Here is a 23,312-nt window from a genome sequence, read left to right on the forward strand (position 1 = left end):
AAATATTCATGTATGCCATAGAAAGTGACAAAGGGCTTTATTCAAACATTTTTTTGAATACCCCTTTATGTTCCCCCCAAATAAAAGAATGTCTGCTTTTTTTTTTTTTTTTGCATAAGGATCAGACTTTGAATTCTCTTTTGTTCATACTCATAAATCCTGAAAACCAATATGCAACAAATTCTCTAATCCTCATTTCATACCCCAAGGGTGAAGAGGTTCAAAATAAAAATACTTAGGGTTGGCATGGTAGTTGACTGTGACTGTGCAATGCTGCCACCAAGAAGGGGCACCTATGTTCCCAACTACCCTGGTGACTTCTGCCCCTGGCAGGGGCTCCCTCAGGGGAGACAGCCTACCAGCCCCACAAAGGCTGCCAGCTCCGCTTATCGCTTTGGCCTTGCTAATGAATGACTGGGAATCTGCACGAACATCTACCTGGAAAGGGAGAGAAATGCATCCTTCCCCAGGAAGGCAGTATTAACAGCAGCCACTAGTGGGAGTTGTAAGTGGTAGCGGTGGGGGTATGGGGGCAGGGGTAGGCTAGTTTATAGGGAGAAAAGGTTGCAAAGTTGGCAACAAGTGACAGGTTGGTCAGAGCCAGGTTTAAAAAACATAATGAAATCTTTTTGAAATTCCAGTTCATTTTTCAGTAACACCTAACTCATGGAAGGGCAATGGCAGAGTTCAACTTTCTCACAGTGTGATTTAACAAACGAAGGAAAATTTGTCACTGCTAGAGCAGAGAAGTAACAATACTCTTTCAGTATCCTTTCTCCCCTTTTCTTTCATAATAATAGAACCCCCTAATTTTGAGCGGGGCACATGGATACCCAAAATAAGAACTACGTATTCTTTCTTTTCATGTGATTAAGTTTCTTCTGGCCAGTAAAATGTGAGCCAAGTGCTGAGTGCAATTCCAGGTCACACCCCTACAGGGAAGAAGCAGGTCTTCCCCTTTTTCCTTTCCCCTTCCCTCTAGCTGGAATGGGGGTGGTGGTGGTCCACCATCTTGGACCATGTGGATGGTGAAATGGCAAGCGAGGAGAAGGCTGGAACCGTGACCGCTTTCTGGAGCAGAGCTTCCATACTTGGACATTTAAGTGAGAAAGGAATAGACTTGTCTTGCCTAAGCCATTGTTAATTTAGGTTTCCATTGTTGCGGCTGAACTGCTGTCTTAGCTCTTCAGTTGCTTTCAATCAAAAGTGGACTCTCTCAGAGCAGGATGTGAAGGACCTTTCTCCCCACTGACAGGCATGTAAGAATCCACTGCTGTGGGCATGAAGTGCAGGAACAGGGAAGGCGAACTCCCTTAATGTCCACTGAATACAACCTTGACTTTTCCTTCCCAGATAATGGATGTGACACCAAGATCTAAAAACCCACATGAAACAACGTTCATTCTCCTTGACAGATATTTTTGCTGTTCTTGTTTGTTCTGTTTAGTTAACTTTAATGATCAAACGTTCTAAAGCTCAGTCAACTCTTTAGGAAACTCTGACTTCTACGCCTCTGTGCATGTGTATATTTTACAGTCAAATGGTTGGCTTAGCCACCCCTTGGTCTGTATGTCTACCTAAGTGATCCGGAAGGTTCTTTACCTATTTGCTAAATCTTTCATTTCTGGAAAACAGGTTCTCTTTTGACAAATCAGGGAACTATGTTTAACTCTCCACACTAATCAGTGAGCAAAGAATGTTTTTACTTTGATTATAGAATTATTAAACCGACACAGTAATAGAGATGTTCATAGCCTACTCTTGGTGTGAGGGGTGGAGGGGAGGACTGCTGAGAAATATTTGCCCTCTAGTGTAGCGTGTTTTTGAGGAGTGTGGACTCGTGCTATTTCCTAAGAAGCTTAGGACACGGGACCTGGTGTCTGGCACTTGCTGCAGTTCTTTACCAGGCTGGGCTTCGCAGTGTGCCCGTCCTAAAGCTGAACATATGACCCTTATAGGATGACTGCGGGGGATGTGAATTCTCCTAGAGTCTCACATACTAGCTAGATTTCAGGAAACAATTAGAACAGTTTTCTGATAAGAATGCTTCTGATGTTACATGGCTTACAGGAATACTTAAATGCTTTGGACCCACCAGTAATCCCCAGGAATAGATGGAGCGGCCACAATCCCCATTTTCTGTTGGGGAAATTGGCCCACAGAGAACTTAAGGGACAAAAGTGATGAAGCTGAGAAATGACACTCGTGTGTCCTGACCTCCGAGCCCTGAGCTTTTCCTGCAGTGCCACGTTCACCACTGCAAAGCGTAGCCGGGCACATGCTCACCCACACAGAGATAACACCATACCACCCCATCCATGCAGCCAAAGGATTTAGAAGACAATGGAGCATTCCATTACCATGCGCTATGTCACTAAAGAAAGGCTTTGGCAAGACCTGTCTTGTTGCTTCACAGAAGATAAGAAAATAAACTGCAAAGCAACTAATGTGTTTTTTGGGGGTGGGGGGCGGCTAGAAAATAGTGAATGTGTGCCAGTTCCACACAACTGTTACTTAAAAACATTTGGTTTTGGTTATGAAGATTTTCAAGTCCCCGCTCTGAACTTGGGTGAACGTTACTGGAGTAAGCAATACACATTCAGATGACTACTCTATAACAAAGATCCTCTGTAGAGTTGCCTTTTACCTACATGCACTAAAGTCAGCCTCAGCAGATAAACATTTCAAAGGCATCCTGGGGCAGTCTAGCTCCACAGACCTTACACCAAAACAACAACATGGAAGTCACTCTGGAACATGCGTGCATTTTAGCAACAGGCAGCTAAGGACGAAGCACGCAGCATAAAAGCTAGCTGCTGCTGTGCGCCGCCGCACAAACACTATTCAATTTCACAAAAGAGAACTGACAGACTAAAAGAGGTAGCCAATTTGAACTGAATATTTCACAACTCCTTTATGTGTAACTAGCTTTTTAACATGGCAGCATATATGGAAATTATTTCCTTTATTAGTACAAATGCAAATTTTATTTTAAAAAAAACATCGTGGTTAAGGTTATAATACCGTACGTACCATTTTTTCAAAGTTTACTAGATTGTCAATGAACGTCTTGTTCCCCTCATGAGTAAATGTCATATCTGCAAAGAAATAAAAGTCACATTCTAATCACTAACAGAAATATGTCATACAAAGAAACCACAATAGCACCATTAGATTATGCTGGAGGATTTGCATAACACTGCCGTTGAAAAAAGCCGATAATAGTTCCTTTTATGTTGGGTGTTTAACTTTCTAAAGCACTTTACCTGAGCTTAGTAAAATGTTCCAAACTAACCCTCTGTTTCACTATCAAGTCTTCCAAACCATGCACAGATCCCTGCGCCTCCAATAATCTTTCCAACCTCGTCAGAAAAGTCAGGGCTGAGAGGAGATGATGAGGAAGGTGGAAAGATGGGATCATTCTTCCCAAGGAGGTCAATCTGACCAGGCTCCTGGTCATTTTCTTCCCCACCCACTCCTGGCTGGCTCGGCTTGTGCATTTCCTTGGGATTACCTTTAATGAGCAAAGGCATGAAGGGGATGAGAGGAGGGTCCAGCTTGGCTACCGTCAGCCTGTAGGCCCTGTGGTTTCTTGAAGGATCCTTTTGAGAAACAAAGAGTTGCCGGTTAACGACTAGTGACATGCACAGCACACCCTCCACCTCCTAACACACGCAGCCTTGTTATCTCCCAGTCGGGTAGCTCTGAATCAAGTGTAGCTACAAAAGAGAGGTAGATTTAGTTAAACAAATCAATTTTTGTTTTAAAACAACTTCTTGTATGACATGAAAATAATTTACTTTTTGTTTCCTTTCTTTGTTGAAAGGGAGATAGGCCTCTAGGGGCCGAGGGGAGAGATTCCCTTTGAGAGCCAGTATGAAATGTAAAACGACCCCCAGATCTCCCTTCTCCTGAAGCACGGCCTCCTTCCTGGGAGCCCGGCTCACCCTCCTCCATGCCTTGCACAGCCAGTCCCGACTTGCCTTCTCTGAAACCCTCCCATCACTCCTGCCAAGTCCCACTCACTCCTTTTCCGTCTGTTAACACCTCCCAGCCAATGGGGAAAAACAATTTTGGCAAGCCAAGGAAAATTCAGCTTCCAACCCCTAGCCAACCTGTGCTAGATGGAAAGGATCCCATTACACTGCTTTTCTTAGTTACACAAATTGACCTTATGTGGGACATAAGTCCTCTTTAAGTTAGTACCTCAGGGTGCCATTCATTAGTCAGACATGCTTGTTTTAGCAGCACTAAAATGGGATCATAAACTTCTTAAAGTCATACAAGGACAGATAAAATTTCTGAAATGAGAACTTCAATTCAGCTAATCAGAAATTGGATTAATGCAGACAGTGAACAGAATAAAGGAGCCACTGTCACTTACCATTAAACTTTCAAACTCCGCGTAGAACTTCTTGAACTTGCTTGGCAGTTTCTGTTAATGAAATGAAAATGCCACACTCATATGTCAGATTCAATAGCTAGATATGTATCATGTGTGACCATTTCTAGGGGAAATGTATTTCTTTTGGCTCTTAATTAAACACTCTAAGACAGGCCAGACTGTAATCTGTCTTGTCATTTGAGGATAATCTTAGAGAACTCGTCTTTTAAAAGTCTTAACCTAGTTGAACCAAAACTAACTATGGATGCTTTGGTCTTACTGGTTTTATAATGTCTTCTGAAATGGATTATTCATAAAAAGGCCTGCATCCCCAGACTACAAGTGGTTTGGCATTGACCTCCCCTCCCCCGCAACTGTTTTAAACTCTCAGATTCCCGTGATTAGGAATTTAGACCAGAGAACATTAGGATTAAAAGTTTTAGAAACTACCTAGTTCGGCCCTCCTCCTCTTTTATAATGTAAGCTACAAGAGAACACAGATTTTTATCAGTTTTGTTTATTGCTGTTTCCTTAGGGCCTAAAAGAGTGTCAGGTACACAGTAAGTGCTTAATACATATTTACTTGACTAGATTAAACCTGTGTTTTATGGACAGAAGAAATTAAACCTCATAGATTAAAAGACATGCCAAAGTCACACAGCTGACAATGGTCAGACTCTCTGTAATTCACATCTCCTGCCTCCTTTTCTATTGCCTTATATGCTCTTCGCTTTCCTTCACAAGCATTTCTCCCACAGGATTTCTCTGCCTCGCTATAATACAAAAATTGATAGTTCTATCAATTTAGTAATTTCTCCTGGTTATATTTTGGCATATGATTCAACACCACTGACTGTACCCACACATTTACACCAGTAGGTCAATGATGAATCATCTTTCAGTCTACTGGTTCTCACTTTGCTTTAGGTCCCGAGTTTATAGTAAAGCTGAACTTTTCGGACAGGGCCACACCAAGACAGAGCAGAGTGATGTTCCCCATCCAAGACCATGCAAGTGCTGACCAAGTCCTGGGCCTCGAATGCCCTGCTCAGCTCTGCTTCACGCAGTGACGTCTGTGGTCAACAACTGGCTCACCCAATCAGGCCTCTGCAATCCACCCAAAAGCTCCTCTCTCTTCTTTTTCTCTCTTCTCTGCATGGGTCTGTCATATTCCCATTTAAACACTGTGAAACACCTTATTTTGTTTCTAAGAACTAGTCTCCTCATAATCTCTAAGCTCACTGTCCCAGTACCTCTTTTCAGTTTGGGTTTCAGGGAAACGTGATATCCTTGTTTAGCGGGAAAGTTCAAAGGGATGAAGTCTGGGAAGGGCATCAAGGGATACAAGGACCTCATGCCCCACGCAGTGTCCTAAATCACCATGCTAGGCGAGAACGTTCCGTGAACACAGACAATTGACAAAATTAGAAGCGAACGACATTTTCAGTTAGACCTGTCACTCTCGTTCTCTTTCTGGGCTTAGCTGACTTTTGGGTCAAGGCAGGAGTGCATGTGGTATAAAACATGTGGGTCTTAATAGTATTCTCTATCCATACCCCAGGCTTCCAGAGCAGAGATTCTCAATTGGGAGCAATTTTGTAGCTACCCACCCCCCGCCGCTCCCCCAGGGATATTTGGTGATATCTGCAGACCTCTTCTGTTGTCACAGCTGTGGTGGGTGGAGTGAGAGGTGCTACTGGTATATAGTAGGTTGAGGCCAGGGGTGCTGAGAAGCCTCCTACATGGCACAGGACAGCCCCTCCCCCCCCCCCCCCCCCCCCATCAAAGAGTGATCCTGCCAGAAGTGTCAACACCGCCAAGGCTGGGAAACTCCGCTCTGGATTCTAACTCCCATTGGCTTTATCTCAGATGGGTCTTTCCCCTCTATGCTGAACCATTCCCTTGGCCACGTGGTTTCACTCTGCCTTCTGTTTTGTTCATTGACTGTCTCACACATGTTCTCTAGTTCCCAGAGCACAGGCACCATTTCTCATGCTGCTTCTGCTGCCATCCTGCTACTCAGTGTTGCCGTGTGGGAAGCACGTGGGAGGGTCTCAGCAAGTAGAGGCAGATAAACCCAAATCAAAGATGCTTAAGAATGAAAGCTCTTCCTACAGAACGGTCCAATTACATTTCAGCTTGCAAGATAAAGGCTTATAAATGATGAAAGGTGACGCTCCTCTTTTCAGCCACACAAGGATGGAAACACAAGCTCACAGTGCTCTTTCCTCTCCCTGTGGAATGAAGGACTGGCCAATAAACTCTCTCCTTTTGCTGCCTGCACCCCACCCCCACCCCCCAAGCAGCCTATGTTTCTCTTTAGACCAGAAAAGGGGACTCAGAGTGTTTCTCCCACGCTCCAGTCTAGCTGCTGTTGTGTGTACCTATACCTGGCCTTCCCTGACCCCGTGAGGCTTTATACCTTCTTTGATTTTCCCAACCAAATCATTTGGACTCTGTGAGAGGACTGAAAGCTGGAAACAGGTTGGGGAAAACAGACTGAGAGAGAACCCTAGATCTCCAAAGATTCCAAGAGCCGTGGGCCACAAGGAGGGGAGGCTTGCACCCTGGCTTCATTGCTTAGATTTACTAGCAGCACTAACTTTTACTGGCTGGAAGATGACCCAGCTACATGGCATGCAGGCCTCACCAATTCCCTCATTCCTATATTCAGGGGATGAGCTGCTGTGTGCTGCATCTGCCTGGAATTTTCAGAGAAACCCAAGACAGAAGGACCTGTGAGGACCTGTCCTATAAACAGTGGAAATATTGGGGAGGAACAGAGAAAGATAATAGTTTCAAGGGGGAAGTGGGGAAGAAAATATTTCAAGGAAAACATTTAGAGATGCAAACAGCTGCCTTTGGTGCCTTTTTTAAAGCATCACTGCAAATTAAGATCTCTGTTACCTACTCCTTGCCCTCTTTCTGTGTCCCACTTACACATACTTTTTTATTTTTAGTAAGAGTCTATTTTCGTGTGTATGTTCTATTAGAGATTAGTATTTCTTTGAAGATATACCACATGTAAGGGGTCAGGCTTATTTTGAGTACTTAGCTAATGAAAAATGAAGCTGTTCTCTAGCACAAATAACCAACTATCAGCAAACCATTCATTGTATTTGCTGCGGAAACTCACAACACATCTGCATAACTTTTGCACCAACTGAATTCCAGCCAGTGGTTGTTCCTCCATACACACAGAGGTCTGCCAGGCAGTTAGGAGATACCTGGTACTCGGCTACCTTCTGGTTAATTCTCCCAGGAGCAAAATGACTACTTGGATAAAAATGGATCTTCTGCCCTCTCTTAATTACAGATAAGGCTTATTTAAAAAGCAAGAAGGAGACATTCCAGAGAACAATAGGATCTATGAGCAAGACCTCTGACGTCATCCAAGCAAGGCTGTTGATTCCGGCTATACCTAGGAACTAGACTTATTACTATGTACATTGTATAGACCAAGAAGCTGAGTCCCCTCATCTCCTCCCCCCATACAGAAGGACAATGCCTTTTAAAATTCACACTCTGAGGCAAAAGGAGACAGGTCACCTCCCTCAAAGCGTCCCACACCTTTTCCATTGTTACACAGTGTGAGTGATATTTCTATTAAAAAAAGCTCACTGGCGAGCCTGTGTTTTTACTCTTAAGGCAAAAGTCGCAGCTGGATCTCAGCGGACACTTACCTCCCACGTTAGTGCCAGGCGGCTCACAGCGACATTACTTAGTCCCATGATGATGGCAAAAAAGGAATTGAGATTTTTGTACTCCTTACAGCTGAAACACAAGAAGCACGTGTTGGAGTACAACGCCACTTCTGAGCGAGATTAAAAACAAACCACACACACACACCAAAAACACTAGAGTTCTCGTTTCTGATGGTCATGAATATTCATCAGGACTCCTTTATGAGAACAGGCAATGATAGATTTAATGCTCTGTATAAGTTCCACTTGGGTGACCATGTTCTGCTGTTTGATTTCTCACTGTAATTTTAGAAAGGTGATGGTTTTGGCCATCGAGGTTCAGGTTTTGAGAAGGAATTTCAAGACACCTACCCTAGGGATTGCTATTGTAATCCCAAACCTTGCTAAAAGCCTTGTTGGACCTGCAGGGAAACATCTCACAGGCTAGGAAGAGAGAAAGCAAAATGTCCTTGGAGACTTCCAGACTTGCAGACCGAAGCTGGATACCTCAGGCTCTGGCACTTGAAAGGGCACTAAGGAAATCACACCGCTGCAGCCGCCAGGGCTTCTACCTGCCGTGCAAATGCTTCTAATTTGTTGAAAAATATCCATTTACAAATCATGATCCCTATACAGATAATATCTAAACAACTGACCAAAAAATAACCTTACTTTCTCTGTTTTACCAATGTCAATGAAGCTGATCCTTTTGAATCTATCCTTATGCCATTATGAGCTTTTTTGAATATATATTTGGGAATAAGAATATTGTGCAACAAGACCAAAGGTTCTTACTGGAATGCGATGTTTAACACAGGTACTTGGTTTAACTTAAAAAAAAAAAAAAAAAAAAAAAAAAGGAACCATCTACTTCTTCATACCGGCTTCTTGCAAAGGGAAAAATGAATTCATTTGGCAATGAGCGCAAGTCCTTTACCACAAATCCATATGGTTATCTAAGTTAACTACATCATAATTAAATTTTGTTTGGTTAGCATTTTTGCAAAAGGCTAATTAAATTGTTGCATTTGCTGCCTGTGCTCTCCCTGCAGAGTGATTCATAAATGGTCTGTGTGGAAATGGGAAAACAGATTTAGAGGCGCTACGGCGGGTCTCATGCCCTGTGCTGCGGCTGCGGCTCTAAGGTGAAAGGCCGAGAGCAACTTCACAGACCCCAGGCTGACGGCAGTGAGGACTGTCAGGGACATGTTTGCCTTTGTCCCACCTGTGTGCTCATGAAAGGACAGGCAGGACTGCAGGCCTCCTTTCTGCTCACTGCTCTGGTCACTGTTAGCAACTAACTTTATCACCCTAGGTAAGTCCCAAAGTTTCTCTCTGCCTCCGTCTCCTCACCTGTAAAAGGCAAGGATAACATCTGGGCCCCCAACTTCACAAAGTTCTGGGCAGGTCAAAGAGCTTCAACAGAATATATTGAAGTTCTCTAAAAATATCATGCAAAACGTGCTAACGGCCACTAGGTTTAGATCTCATTCATGTAAATCTTGGTTTCTGAATCTACAATCTTCTCTAACTGGGTTATGTGAAGAGTTCTACTGTGTAGGACAGTGCAGCTTAAATAATGGTTAAATAACATAAACCAATTTATTCTGAAGGCCACATCCACCCATAATTAGAAGGAAGAGAGATAAGAAAGGCAAAAAATTTTAAAAATTCCTGAGTTTTTAAAAAGGTTCTCCTATGTTGCTCTGTAAAACAGCAGGATTAGGCCCCCAGAGGTTTTCTGGTCTCCACGTTTGTGTGCAGACTTCCTCTCTCCTCCCCTGTTGCACGCAGCACTGCCAGCTAAGGCGAGGAAAGAATGTGCTCCTGCTAGCAGGGAAGCACATGCTGTCACCGCTTCCACAGTCATCTCCCTCCGAATAAACGCAGGCATTCGTCCCCTGCAATAAGCCTATTCAGGCTCCTGGGGAAAGTGGCTGCACTCTGAACCAGAAATTCCTAAGCAACATTTTACCAAATCTTTCTTTGAAAAGGCAGCTTTTCTAAATTAAGAGATACCAGCATTTGGATCCAAGGGATTTGGATACCCCGTTGAACTCCCAAACTTTTGGCAAAATAATTCAAGACATTTGGCAAGCCGATATGTGTAAAATGTCAAGCAGTGTTTGCGTCTTTGTTTAGCTGTGGAAGTCAGACTCTGTATGGGATCTAAACTATTTGGCTCAAGAAAACTGCCCAGCTGGGGTCACTCATGCTCCCCACCTTCCTGTGCTAGAGCTCCCTACATTTAGAAAGGAAAGAAGTCTCCTAGCCACAAGCCGCATTTAGCATTTTATTTTTAGCATTGTGGTGATACGAAAAACATGGAAGTAAACAGGAGGTTGTCAGGCATATCTAAATGGCAGGAGAAGATTAAATTCATGTCAGGGAGAAATCTAACTGGCCCCTGCAGAAAATAAATTGATTCCCACGAAGTGCTGTTAAATAGAATATTTATAAGATGCTTGCTTTTTCTGATGTTTATGGAGATGATTTTCATGGACCAGGTTAGCTCGCCTTTATGCATTTTATGGCTTTTATCCTGGCTGAGTTGGACGCACGGTTGTACACGCATGTTCCCACTGCCCTCTACCGGCAAGAACGTGTCAAGTTAGACCTTGTCTTGCCCAGCCTTTTAAAACAGAACTGGGTGCAGCAGAACTTTGTTTGCTGAAGAAGTCATTTACACTGAAGGAGGCACAAAGTCTGAGTAGCTCAGAGCAAAAAGAGGTCTCGATTTTAACTCGAGCATCAGTGCTGTAAGATGTTAATTTATATCTTGGCGTCAAATATTACCAAAGCTAGACAAAACGCATCTTTCACAAGAGTTCAGTGATTCTTAAGCCCCTGTGGTTGGTCCCGGTGCATAAAGAGCTTTTATATCTCACTTTTCTTTTTAAGGTGCAATGTAAGGGGACAAAATGAAAACACAGCTCAAATGTTTCTCTCTCCCCAAGCAGGTGATACTTACTGGGCCGCGATCTTAATGAATTTTTTTAAGAGCTGAACACGCTTGCTGGGCTGGGAACAAAGGCAAATCTCAGTGACAACCCAAAACTGAATTTCATTAAACCTCCTTAGGAACAAGTCCAAGTTTGCTGTGGTCTTTTTAAAGTGATGCCTTCCAAATGTGTGATAGATTAGCTCCAGCTAGAAGAAAGAAAAACAATGTCGCATCTTTGTTTTTAAATCCAAACACCAGCTTGGCTCCTCCATTTGACAGGACAAATTGATACCAGCCAGCAAATGGGAATACTATCACTGACCGGGATTCAACTTGAACTTCAAGATCTTAAGGGCTCAATGAAGCTTGTTGAATCTGTAACTATAAACTAGGTGCTATTGGCTTAATATTCTCAGGAAGACAGAACTTACTGTAAATCATAAAGATTTTTCTTTAACACTCAAAGGCTTCATAACAGGCTTTATTAATATACTCAATACTTAAAAAGAACTCTCATGTGGCTTCCACATTGCAGCACATATTAACATTTGCAGGCTGCATCCAGGATTGCTATGATACCTGTGAATGAATGGTCTCAGTGGAGCAGCTTACCTCATGCACACAGTTGAAGAGCTCCCAATCATAAATTGTCAGCTGGTATGCCAAATCTTTGGAGCTCATCAGTTCGAAAGTTCCCATTGTTCCAACAGTTGGGCCCTCCTGTTCTGGCAAGGGAGTCTATGCATAATAATGTGAAAATATATCAGAATCTCAAAACAGACAAGCTGAATGCTGTCAGGACTTTGAGAGGAAAAGATTCTGGAGATGCTTTCAGGAATATCTTGAAACTTTGATTTTACCCAGAGGAGAAAAATGCCTTTGCTCTTAATGCTCACTTGCTTCCATGCCATCTTTATAGGAATCATCACCACTGTAATCAAGTCCACTGATTGAAGAATGTGGACCACAGCAAATAAGATTCAGTGAAGATTGACCCATGGAGCTTCTCTTCTACATGAGCCTGGGAGCTCCCTGGAAACGATTCCCTTACCCTGGCAAACATGTAAGAGGTTTTTAAGGACTTTCTTCTCCTATTTCCCACTGAAGCTATTCCAAAGTAGGTACTGGCATGGCGGTTTTGGATGTTTACCTACAGCGCTACTTACTATTGCAGGGGCTGGTGACAGTTGTACAGTTGCTGCGTCTCCATCTCTCATAACACACTGCCTGGGGTACCAGGTGACTAGGGCTCTGTGATTACCTGTGATTATATATGATGTCCAATTCCTCCACTTTCTGAGAGGTGCTGAGCTAGGAATGATAGTCACATGGTCATGGTGTTTGGGGCTAGGCATCAGAAACCTAACTCTGCTACTTTCTGATAAGATCTGGCACGTTCAGGGTGGTATGGCCATAGACAACTCTGCTACTTTCTGGAAGACTATTGGTCAAAAGTTTCCAACTTACTTATTTTTATTTTATGGGAAATGAGTTATGGCACTTTTCCTTAATAAGATGAATGGTTTGTATACATTAGAAACTTATATATAACATATTAATACCTATTGACTTATAATAATATGTTTAAAGTTAGAAAAGTCACACAAATTAAAAGATAATTTCCCCAATATGATGCTAAACGCATTTTGATATTCACTATTTAGGTTGGAAGTACTAATATCATTCATATTCTATCATCACCATTATAATCATCACCCGTAACCTTGACATTCTGTAAATGCCCATTGCATTCTGGGCATTTGAAAACTTGCACTGCACATCAATCAAGAGTCAGCTGCTGGCATTCATCTGCAGGCATAAAGGGATGGCTAGAAGCATCAAGAAACACCTGACTCCCAGATACATGGAAAAACAGATGAGGGAACATGAATGGGCTTTTTGAGAGTTAGTAGGTGTTTGCAGTGAAAGTGTGGCCTGAAGAGTTTCTTGGAGAAAGAAGCTGGGCTTTAAAAGATGAAACAGACAAAACTGATGGGCAGGTAGCTTATGAAAGCAAATAAGGAGAACGGTTTCAAGCAGGATAGGTCTCAGGTAGAACTGTCAGGGAAGCTTTTAAATGCTCGGTGTGAGGTCTATCTCAGGCTCAGACTGACTTTGCACATTCTGCCTTCCCTCTTGCCCATGTGCTCTGCTGTGGACCTGTCCTCTGTTCCTTGGGTTTGCTCTCTCCTCAGTCTGACTCCTTATCTCTTTCCCTTGAGGTCTTATGGCTTTTTATAGAGGGGATAAATTAACCCAACAACTACAGGGAAAATGCCATAAAATTCTTTTAGTCACGGATGCTGTGATATCATCCTGAATCCCTTTTGGGAGAAAAACAGAAACCCCTGTTGAATATCTACTTTTTTTTTGAGTGAACAGAGCTCACCAAGCAAAGGGCAGCCTAACCTCTTCCCTCTGTGAACCACCAGAGAGGCAATCTGAGCAGCACAGAGGGCTCCTCTATCTGAAATGGGGAATTTACATGCTAGCCGCAAAGGAAGCAGTTCCTTGGACCATTTTCTCATAGATATCCCTGTGGAAATTTCCTGCAGATGAAGCGTAGCAGGGCCTCTGTAGGGTCTGCATTGCACAGACAGATCTGAAGAGTAGCCACACAGAGGCAAAGGACTCCTATAGACTCATCCTCTCTCTCTCTGCTCTTTTTAAGAGCTGATTTCTCTGTTAAGCCTGGATGGTGGTGATTGGGAGAATAGCACTGTTACCCTCCCATTGTCCAGAGGAGGAAACTAAGAGCTGCTGCCCCAGCATCCTCTTTCCTCGTGTTCCACACCTCTGTGCCTAGCTCTGCACTGGCATCTGTTACATTGGATGCTCATTACATTCTGGTGTCCCGCACTATACTATGAGCTCCCTGAAGCACAAGGACCATGATGGATTCATCTTCAAGATCATCCTAGAGCCAGAATCATCCACAATGCCTGGAATGATATTATAATATAGGCCCTAAATAAAAACCTCAGGAGCTAGTGAATGGATAAAAGTACTTAGAACCAAATTACAGTGCAATGGGGTTTTACTGTGAGTTGCTCTGTGCTAACATTTATGCTTAAAATGTCAAGAAAGGAAAGCTCTAGAATCCAAGCCCTTAAGCAACTAGGATAACTTGGTGTTCTACTAATTCCAGACAACACTTCAGCACTACAATTTGTTCTGTTCCAAGCTGTCTGTATTAGTTTCATCTCCCAATCTGACCAAAATTGTCTTAAGGACAGAGGCTCTGGGACACTGGTCTAGTGTCACACAGAAGCTGGCACTTTGTAAGTATGTGTTGATGGATCAAAGGTTTGGCCAATGTTCTGTACTGCAGAGTCATCCTGTGTATGGCTCTTCCGAGACAGGCAGTCCTGAAGGAATCTTTAGAAAGCCGGAAAAAGAGCTCCATGCCTACAGCTCTGTGAGGCAGGGAAGGCTCGACCACTCCTTAGAAATGACAGCATAACCGGCAGCCCAGTGAATGGCAGAGCTCTGATAGGGAAGAAGCTAAGCAAGTTCACGTCTGGGTACTTGCTGCCAAGTAAACTCCTTGCACTTACCCCAGCCTTAAAATGGAAGACTAGCAAAGACTATGAACTTGTAAGGCCGCAGGATTGTGTGCAAATAAACAGAGGCTTAAAAAGTTAGTATCTGCCCTACAGGGAGCTGGAGATGGTCCACACTCTCCATCTATACATCACGTCATTGGACGCTGCAGCCAAGAACCAGCTGGCAAGAGAGGCCCAAGCCCTGAGTGGCAAACACATCATATAGCACCTTTGGAAGGGCTCTGGCTAAACTGGCTTTTGATGGCTTTTGCTTCCAGAAGAGGGCAGTGTGACTCATTTACACCACTCTCCCTCCAGCCCTCTCCCCCCGCTCCCTCACCACTGGGAAACATTTATTTTTCAGAAAGCCATGAAGGTAGATGATGAAAAATATATGAAGAGGACTGTGAGGAGACTCAGATCACACAGCGCTGGTGGCTGAGGGAGGCAAGGATGCTCACGGGCTGGATGGATGAGGGAGGAGCAGAACTAATGCCCATCTGCAAAGCTCCTCTCCAGGTGAATCCAAGATGTTGCAAAATCTGCTTCACTATGAGACAGTGCACAAAATAGCTCTCCTCAAACCAGAAGGTCAGAATCATGATGAGGTGAAACAAGCTCTAAAAAGTCCAAGAAGGGGCATCTTGATCTACCTGTAATGTCTGATCTGATTAAACCAAATATATTCATGCATCACTTAGGTAGTTAAATTCTCTCCCTAAAACTCAGTGTAGTTTCCCTGTAGCATCATGTTGCACTTTCTTGGCAAAGAAGTCTTATGTATCTAAAGATGGGAAAAACAAGTCCTTTAGCCCCTGAACTGGCCCCATAGGCTCTCTGAGATACTCTAGTAGCTCCTCACTTCTATGCCTGTTACAGGAGAAATAGAAATGAACCCTACCAGCTGCATAAAGGAGAGAGAGCCAGTCATCTAATAGCACAGGCTGATTAAGCCTCTACTCACAGAGAGCTATGTGGGGCTGGGAACAGTGTTTTGGAGACTGAGGAAAGACGGCTGGTCGCTGATACTTCCTACGCAGGTGGAGAGAGCCCTTTCAGGGAACAGCATTTTCCCTGGACCGGAGAGTGGCTTTGCCATAATGCATTTCTATATCCCCCTAAGGAGTAGGATAAATTGCAACATCTTGTCTTAAAAAATTATTTCTATCTTGGTCTCTAAGTACTCAGATTTTTAATATTAATATTTAAATCGGGGACATTTCAAGGAGGTGAATTACTACAAAGAGTTCTGAAAGCTGAATTATGCCCCAATAGGGGTGCTACTTGGCGAATTTCCACAAAGGAAAATCTAAAGCTCAGAGCCTCTCAAATGAACACCTGAGGCTTACCTAATAGACCGCAGAAAAGAAAAAGACAAGTAGCATTCAAGATTTTTTAGCAACTAGTTTCAATGTGACTGCAAAATTAAGCTGCAGACAAGTTTTTCTGATTGCAGACGCTGCTCTGAGGCGGCCATCCACACCTACCAGTGAATCGAATTGCTCTCGCGGGCAAGCAAACAGGCGTCCATTAATGGTGAGCGTCGTAAATACTGAAACATCATTAGGTTTGAGCACCACCTTTTCTGTGAACATAAAAAGCATGAGATTGCCTATTAAATGCACCTGAGATTTGCTGCACTGCCCTCATCACACCAACAAATTGCCAGCTTGGTGAATTACCGGAATACGCAGAGCGACTGCATAAAATACAGTCCTGAAGGGACGCACTGAATAAAAGAGACGCGGCATTCATGCAGGCATACGACACTCAGGATGCCATCAGAAATGACCACAAAACAGGAATGGAAATACCCAAGGGTCAATTGACCCAGTGCTGCATACAAAAACTGCACCTGCTATTTAAAAACAAGCTACGCTTCCAGATGGTAACAACGCCCAGCACTTTGGAGATGACAAGGTAACTTTTAGAAACCTTCGGGGCTTTCTGAGATCCCACATGACTTTAGAAGTAAAATTTATTACAGTTTTTTCACTCATTTCCTAATTTGAAGGGCAACTGCATTATTAGATTGTCTCCTATATTTAAAAAATAATTCATACAGTAAATATTTATTTAGCATTTACTATATGCTGGACACTGCTCTAGGCACTGAGGATACAGAAGGGAAAATACGGAGAGAAAAAAAAAAGTCCCAGAAGTGCTTACATTATAGTGAGGGATGCAGACAGTGGTAGTGTATCAGAGTGAGCAGTGAGGAGGAGAAAACAACATAGCAGAGAAGGGGGCCGGCAAGTACGTATAAGGGGGAATCTTAGGGAATCAAAGAAAGGAAGAGGGGGCCTCCATGAGAAAATGACATTTAGGGGGAAACCTGAAGGAGGTGAAGGAGGCACTGGGATAGCTACGGCAAGAGTGTGTCACAGGGGTCACCATGGCTGACAGACGTCCTGGGCCGTGTGCGCTGGGGACAGAAACGGAAGGGGATATCTTGGAAATCCAAGATGCATTTAAAAATCCTACATCTGGGGGCGGAGGTGCGAAGGGGAAGCTGGGACAAAGAGAGAGAGCAGCATAGACATACATACACTACCAAATGTAAAATAGATAGCTAGTGGGAAGTTGCTGTATAACAAAGGGAGATCAACACGATGATGGGTGATGCCTTGGAGGGCCGGGACAGGGAGGGTGGGAGGGAGTCGTGGAAGGGAGGGGATATGGGGGTATATGTATAAATACAGCTGATTCACTTCGGTGTACCTCAAAATAAAATAAAATAAAATAAAAATCCTACATCAGTGGAATCATTTGTCTTCAAACACAGCAGAAATGGCTCGCCTGATCCTGAAGGCTCCCCTGACAACTATCAAATCATTACTGGATAAGCTAGCCTCACGGCTCCCTTCTGCAGGCTCTCACTGCGACACGTGCAGACCCTTCCAGAACTCTTGCCGGCACGGGCTGTGATGGTTTATTACCCGTGTCCCTCCTCACCAGCCTGCGAGCAGCTTGGGGGCACAGGCTGTGTCCAACGCCTCCTCTCCTGTCACAGCCACACTAAGTAGCCGGTAGATATAGGATGAATGAATATAAGACATTTAAGGGAAGCATAGAGTAGTTAAGGAATCCTGTGGGGGAAACACTTCTCGTTTTGTTTGATGAGTTGAGTTCCTGCCCTCTCTACTGGGAAAGGAGGGACACCATCACCAGCTGAAAAGAACCAGCCTATGACCACCTCCAACTTCAGACTTGTGAAAACCTATGGCCTTTAGCTAGAAAAGCCTGGTGCCCTCTTAGGGCCCACATTTCTCAGAACTCCAAGGCCTATTTTTTTTTTTAACTGAAGTACAGTTGATTTACAGTGTTGGGTTATTTCAGGTGTACAGCAAAGTGAACCACTTTATTTCTGTTACTTATGGGAGCACACACAGCACCAATGTGTCCCTTTGGATCAGCTTGGAAGGGCCACGCTAACTCCTGGCAGGGTTCTGTCTGGATGGGATACTCTGCTTTGCAGAAGCCCATTACCTCCTCCGGAGCTCATCTTGACAATGATCAGGCCTTCCCCGGAGCCTAGTTTGTCGGCAACTGCACTGAGGACTTCCTTCACTGAGGCGGCCACCGGCACCCGGATGGTTGTGTAGGTGTGGTCCATGCAGTAGACCTTAAATAGAACTATTGGGAAGACAGCAACAGTAAGATAAATTGGTCTTGGGAGTTCTTAAAAAAAAAAACATCAGCTAGGCAAAATGTTTGGACATGCTCCAAAATTTGCCTATCTTGCCATTCTTAAGATTCGTATGTATTTGCACTCATTTATGCCTACGCCTGTCCCCTTCTAAAACTTCTTACCTTAGCGTTGGTCTAAGAATAGTCCACGACTGCCAGCCCCAATTACAAAAGGCACAACAGATATTTGTGGAAAACCCACACATCGATCGTGGGAAACAGTGAGAAGTATGTTTACGCCAGTCCTCTGGGTCTGCCCTTGTCTGCAAGCCTTTCTTTTTCACAATACAGGCAGTGCTGTGTTGTGGACAAACTATTAGATTCCCGCTGCCTGGTGTGGTGGTGCGGAGTCAACACTAACACCGCTGCAAACAGAAGTGCTTCCGCCTGGGGCTGGGAACATTCGCTGACGTAGCTGCTCACTTGTTCCCTGGCTTGTGTACTCCGAGGCAGGCCACGTGGCTTGCGTGGTGTTTAGCTCCGTGGACCCGTATGCACCACCCACATGCTCAGCTCTGAACACACAAATCCTGGAAGCAATTCCAGCTCCTGTAATTCTTGAATTTGGGGCACCCCTAAATTACAAGATTCAGCTGTGGCTTAAGATGAAGACTTTATCATGATCATTTTATTTTGGTTGTGATTCTTCGGAGAAATCTTAACCAAGCAAACAATAACAGGCAGCATCCGTGCCTCCCTGCTGGCTGCTAACGAGGCAGTGCTCAGGCCAGAGTGCGCCCCCTGGGCGGGGGCCCACTCTGCAGGTAACTCTGGTGCTCCACCTGGGCGAGGCATCTGCAAAGCGCCAGCCACCTTCCTGCCACCTTGACAACTGGTCCCTGAGATAATCTTCCTCTCCTTCAAGGAAAGGTAGCAGTGGGGAAGAGGCAGAATCAGGAAGTGAGAACAAGCACCTCAGCTCCAGGCACAAGAGTTCAAGAACAAAAATAACTGGAATGCAAAAGGGCACCTCTAAGCAAACCATTTGGAGCGCACAGGGACAGCCAAGAAAAGCTATTCTGTGGGTCCAAGGGGTGATTCCCAGGGGGAAGATTTTATTCTGACTTTAAATAATCGACACAAATTGGAAGACATTCTCACCTTCGTCAGAGCCACGGATAGCCTGGCGCTTCTGGGCTCTCTCATCGCCTGTGTTGAACTGTTGCAAAAGAACCTTGTGCTGTAAAAAGAATAACGGCAGCAGCTGCCATAAGGAAAGAATGACAGATGCACACTTGCGACTCAGAGGACACACGCCTGAGGAGCAGTCAGGGTGAAGAAGTAAAGAAACCATATTCTGTATTTACAAAGACATCACCGTCATCTACTGCAATAGTATATTTCTGGAGAACTGTCATTCTACAGGGCGCAATTAGAGAGTCCTAATCCATTGTCACTGACCTTCTTTTGTGGAGCCTTTGCATCTTCTGAACTACGAGAAATAGAGAAAGCACATCATTTAATACTGTTGGTACTATTATTTTAAATTGTTTCATTTGTTTATAATTTTAATCTTATGTTAGAAAATGAAACTACAGCATCCCTTCAGGAGGCGAGATGAGCCTCCTCATTTTAATACTGAGAGGCCAGAGCCCAGAGGAGACAGCTAAGAGATCAGCTCTTGTGACAGGCAGATCCCTGGTCGAACGGATGTTAAAAGCCAGGATTTCTCCTCTCAAGGTCTATTTAGTAGCTAGTATTTAATCAATGGCTCAAGGAACAGCATGTGAAAACCTTCTGTGTTTCCACGGAGAGGACACAGACATCCACCATCAACAGCTTCGGTAGCACACAGTGAATTTCCCATGTGAGTAACGCTCCTCAACCTTTCTTTAAATGCCACTGACCACTTTATTACTGGATTCACTGCCTGGAACCAAAGGGACCCACGTTTATTGAGTTAGTTGCCCGAAGAGGACGTCTGGCTCCCCCAGGCTTTCTCCTGGCAGCCATCCAGCACAGAAGGCAGCTGAGCAGGATCTCCGTCCTTTTGCTCATCTGGCCTGATTGCACCTCCTCACCCAATGCCCAGATCACTCAAATCAGAACACCGTGTGGCTGTGGAAAAACCAGCTTTCACCTCTTGGGGGGCGGGGGGGAGGCAAAGGACTTTTTGGAAGATGATGTGATTGAGAGGCAGCAGGCACTTACTTGGTACAAGCACACCCCAAAGCCAAGCCCTTCCTTACATGTGCTTGACAATCTTCTCCAACTCGGGCAGTTGCTCCTTGAGGGCAGCAATCATCCGGGCATCATCTGATACAGACACATAAAACTCCTGTAATTGGCAAAGGTCACAGGCTTTTAACAAGAACTGCAAAAGATACGCAATTCTGTAAAGAGCAACAAAGACGTCTCCCTATGTCATCTGCCTTACTCGCGTCTCCAGACCATGGTTTCATGGACTGGGGACAAAAAAAGAAAAAGAAAACATTACGGCATGTCTAAATTCAAAATTGCAAATGAGAAACAATTTTGGAAACCAACGGTGGTGATGCTTGTGTTACACTGTGAATGTAATTAATGCCACCGAATTGTATGCTTAAGAATGATTAAAGTAGCGCAGTTTGATACATTTTACCACCATAAAATAATTCAAAAAAATTTCAAATTGCAAGTGAGTTGTTTATACGATATTTATACAAAAGGCAATGCAATGCAGTGTTCTGGAATGGGTTATTTTATAGTCTATCCTTTAAGAGCACTGTTTTCACCTCAATGTTTTTTCAGGGAAATTTTAGTATTTTTTTGAATATTATTTTAGTATTTGCTGTTTATTCAATATTTACCACTAGGTGCGGTTAACTGTTGGTAGTAAAAGCACAGTCGTGGTTTTCAGCACGGCACAGAGTCTACGTCACCAACTCTGGACTCTGCACCGCCTTCCCAGCAGCAGCTGAGAGCTGTGGCCGCGGCGGCTTCACCACCACTTTGGCTCATCTGCAAAATGGTCCTTTACTCGAGGCAATGGGTAGAGGCCATGACCCAATGACCCAAGCTATTATGATTCCTCTACATTTTCGAAATCCTTCATTCCACAGCCTTGAGGGACTCTCATCGTCCACCTTTCCTCCCAGCCTCACTTCTCTGCCTGACAAATGACATGAGTAAAAAGGAGAGAATGGGGATGTTTCTTTTGGGTAATTCATTCTTGAACATACAGACTGATAAAGTTTGAAACAGAAGCCACATTGCCTTTTGCCTGCACAGAAGTAAGGTCCTCGTCTCAGATTTGGAGGACAGAGTGAGTCACCAAGGATGAAATGCCCAGGTCAATGCTGTAATGCAGGCTGGCACCATGGGAAAGAGAGGGGGAAGTTCAGCTTAAAGCAGTGTTTACAAAGTAAATCATGTCCCTTCAGAACTACCTCACGGGCCCAGGAATTCCTCAGTAAAGTTATCTGCTTCACTCTACTCAAAAATACCCACCATTTGATCTAGTAATCCCACTTCTAGGAATATAACCAAGGATAGACCCGTTTGAACAAAAATGTTCAGTACGCTGTTATTCTAGGAAGGTAAAAATGGACATGATGTAAATATTCAACAATATGGGAACAAAATTATATCTGTGGCATAGCTATTCAAAGGCCATGAGAAATTTTTATTAGAAAGACTCTCCTGACATGGAAAAATCCTTACATAAAGTGGAAAAAGCGGCTTGTAAAACGATGGGTACTATGTGATTACAACTACAGGAGATATAACAAAGAAAACAACCAAATGAAAATACATTATTAGAATGCTACTACCAGTTATCGAATTAGAGTGGCAGGATAATGGATGATGCTTTTCTTTACTTTTCTTATAGTACCTTTGTGATGAATGAACATGTTAACAAAATCTAGAATTTGCAATTATAGTCTCTCTGGGGAAGCTGCCATGTCTACAGGTAGTCCCTGCATTGTGGGACAAAGATGCATTCTTGGAAGGGATGACACTCCCCCCCCCCGGCCCCGCCCCGTACCTCCAGGAAAGCCATTGCCACGTCATCCTCTTGTAGGACGTCTCCATACGTGGTGGCCCACTGCAGAACCAAGCGGATGACCCGCCTCTTATTGTTGAGGGCATAATCCATCTTCTCTTGTTCTGTACCTTGTGAAGGCTGTGCGTGGTAAGTGCCAAGGAGTCAAGGAAGATATTTAGCCATTTCACTGTGCTGCTTGCAAAGACAGAGTGACAGATGCCAGCTTTAGAAAGCCTGCCTTTTGGACTGATGGAATTCCTTCCTTAGGCTCTCAAGAAAGCCCTCATCCACATAAAGATTCTGGACAAATGCATACAAACCCAGCTGACTTTGCCTTGATAGTTGCCCAAAGAATTAGACTTTCATCGCTCCACCACTTTTGTGTTGAGAAGGATTCTTGTTGCGCCTAGCTCTGGCTCTCATCACATTCCCTGCCTGCCCTCTGCCCTGCCTTCACCTCTAGGGGTGGTAATACTTCCTGCTGTTGTGCCTTGCCACCTCTTGTTGGCGCCCACAATTCTGGACACATCTCTATAATTCTTCGTCATATGCACTTCATTTAAACTCTTATGAGTGGGCATCAAGTCCTGCTGGAACCATGATCCAAAAAGTACATGGGAAGGAAGTGCGGCTGGAGGTAGCTAAACTCACCCAGGGTTAGGACGAGGAAAGGTTCCTGCTGTATCTGTCTTCTGGTGAGGGACTCAGACACACTTTTTATGCCATCCTTTCTTCTCTTGTTCAGAATCATAACTCTTATTGGCTTTTCGAGCTTCAGTGGCTAGTTGTCCTAACTGTAAGTTCCTTGAGGCTAGGGACCATACGTCATTTTTCTTGGGTTCTGTACCATGCCTAGCACAGTGACATTACATAGAAATTTTATCCATTAAGACAGCAGATGCTTGCTTTAGCGTCTACTATATGTGTCTGGTGAAGGTCCCTGCTCTCGGTTTACATTATTCTGTGGATTAAAGTAGGGAGGATATAGTATGTGATCAAGAAAGATTTTAGATTAGACGTACCATGTCTTTTTCGGTGATTTATAGTAGTTCATATTATAGACAATTCATTCATAAAATAATTTCTTCTTTATAACTTA

General features: G+C 43.9%; 1 protein-coding gene across 9 annotated transcripts in view; it reads right to left on the reverse strand.

Moving 5' to 3' along the window:
* The window catches only part of RAPGEF4 (Rap guanine nucleotide exchange factor 4), a 299,086-nt gene that overhangs the window by 12,980 nt on the left and 262,794 nt on the right, over positions 1 to 23,312 (reverse strand). For all 9 annotated transcript variants that reach the window (XM_057743995.1, XM_057744000.1, XM_057743996.1 and 6 more), the window contains 12 exons: positions 22,214 to 22,364; positions 20,436 to 20,524; positions 19,648 to 19,678; positions 19,348 to 19,426; positions 18,046 to 18,192; positions 16,044 to 16,141; positions 11,624 to 11,749; positions 11,039 to 11,217; positions 8,068 to 8,158; positions 4,385 to 4,435; positions 3,515 to 3,602; positions 3,034 to 3,098 (listed from right to left, as the gene is read on the reverse strand). In XM_057743995.1, coding sequence (XP_057599978.1) covers positions 3,034 to 3,098; positions 3,515 to 3,602; positions 4,385 to 4,435; positions 8,068 to 8,158; positions 11,039 to 11,217; positions 11,624 to 11,749; positions 16,044 to 16,141; positions 18,046 to 18,192; positions 19,348 to 19,426; positions 19,648 to 19,678; positions 20,436 to 20,524; positions 22,214 to 22,364 — 1,195 coding nt within the window. The remainder of the gene's footprint in view (positions 1 to 3,033; positions 3,099 to 3,514; positions 3,603 to 4,384; positions 4,436 to 8,067; positions 8,159 to 11,038; positions 11,218 to 11,623; positions 11,750 to 16,043; positions 16,142 to 18,045; positions 18,193 to 19,347; positions 19,427 to 19,647; positions 19,679 to 20,435; positions 20,525 to 22,213; positions 22,365 to 23,312) is intronic.

The sequence above is a fragment of the Hippopotamus amphibius genome, chromosome 8 (genome assembly GCF_030028045.1).
Source record: "Hippopotamus amphibius kiboko isolate mHipAmp2 chromosome 8, mHipAmp2.hap2, whole genome shotgun sequence".
Classification (NCBI taxonomy): Eukaryota; Metazoa; Chordata; class Mammalia; order Artiodactyla; family Hippopotamidae; genus Hippopotamus; species Hippopotamus amphibius.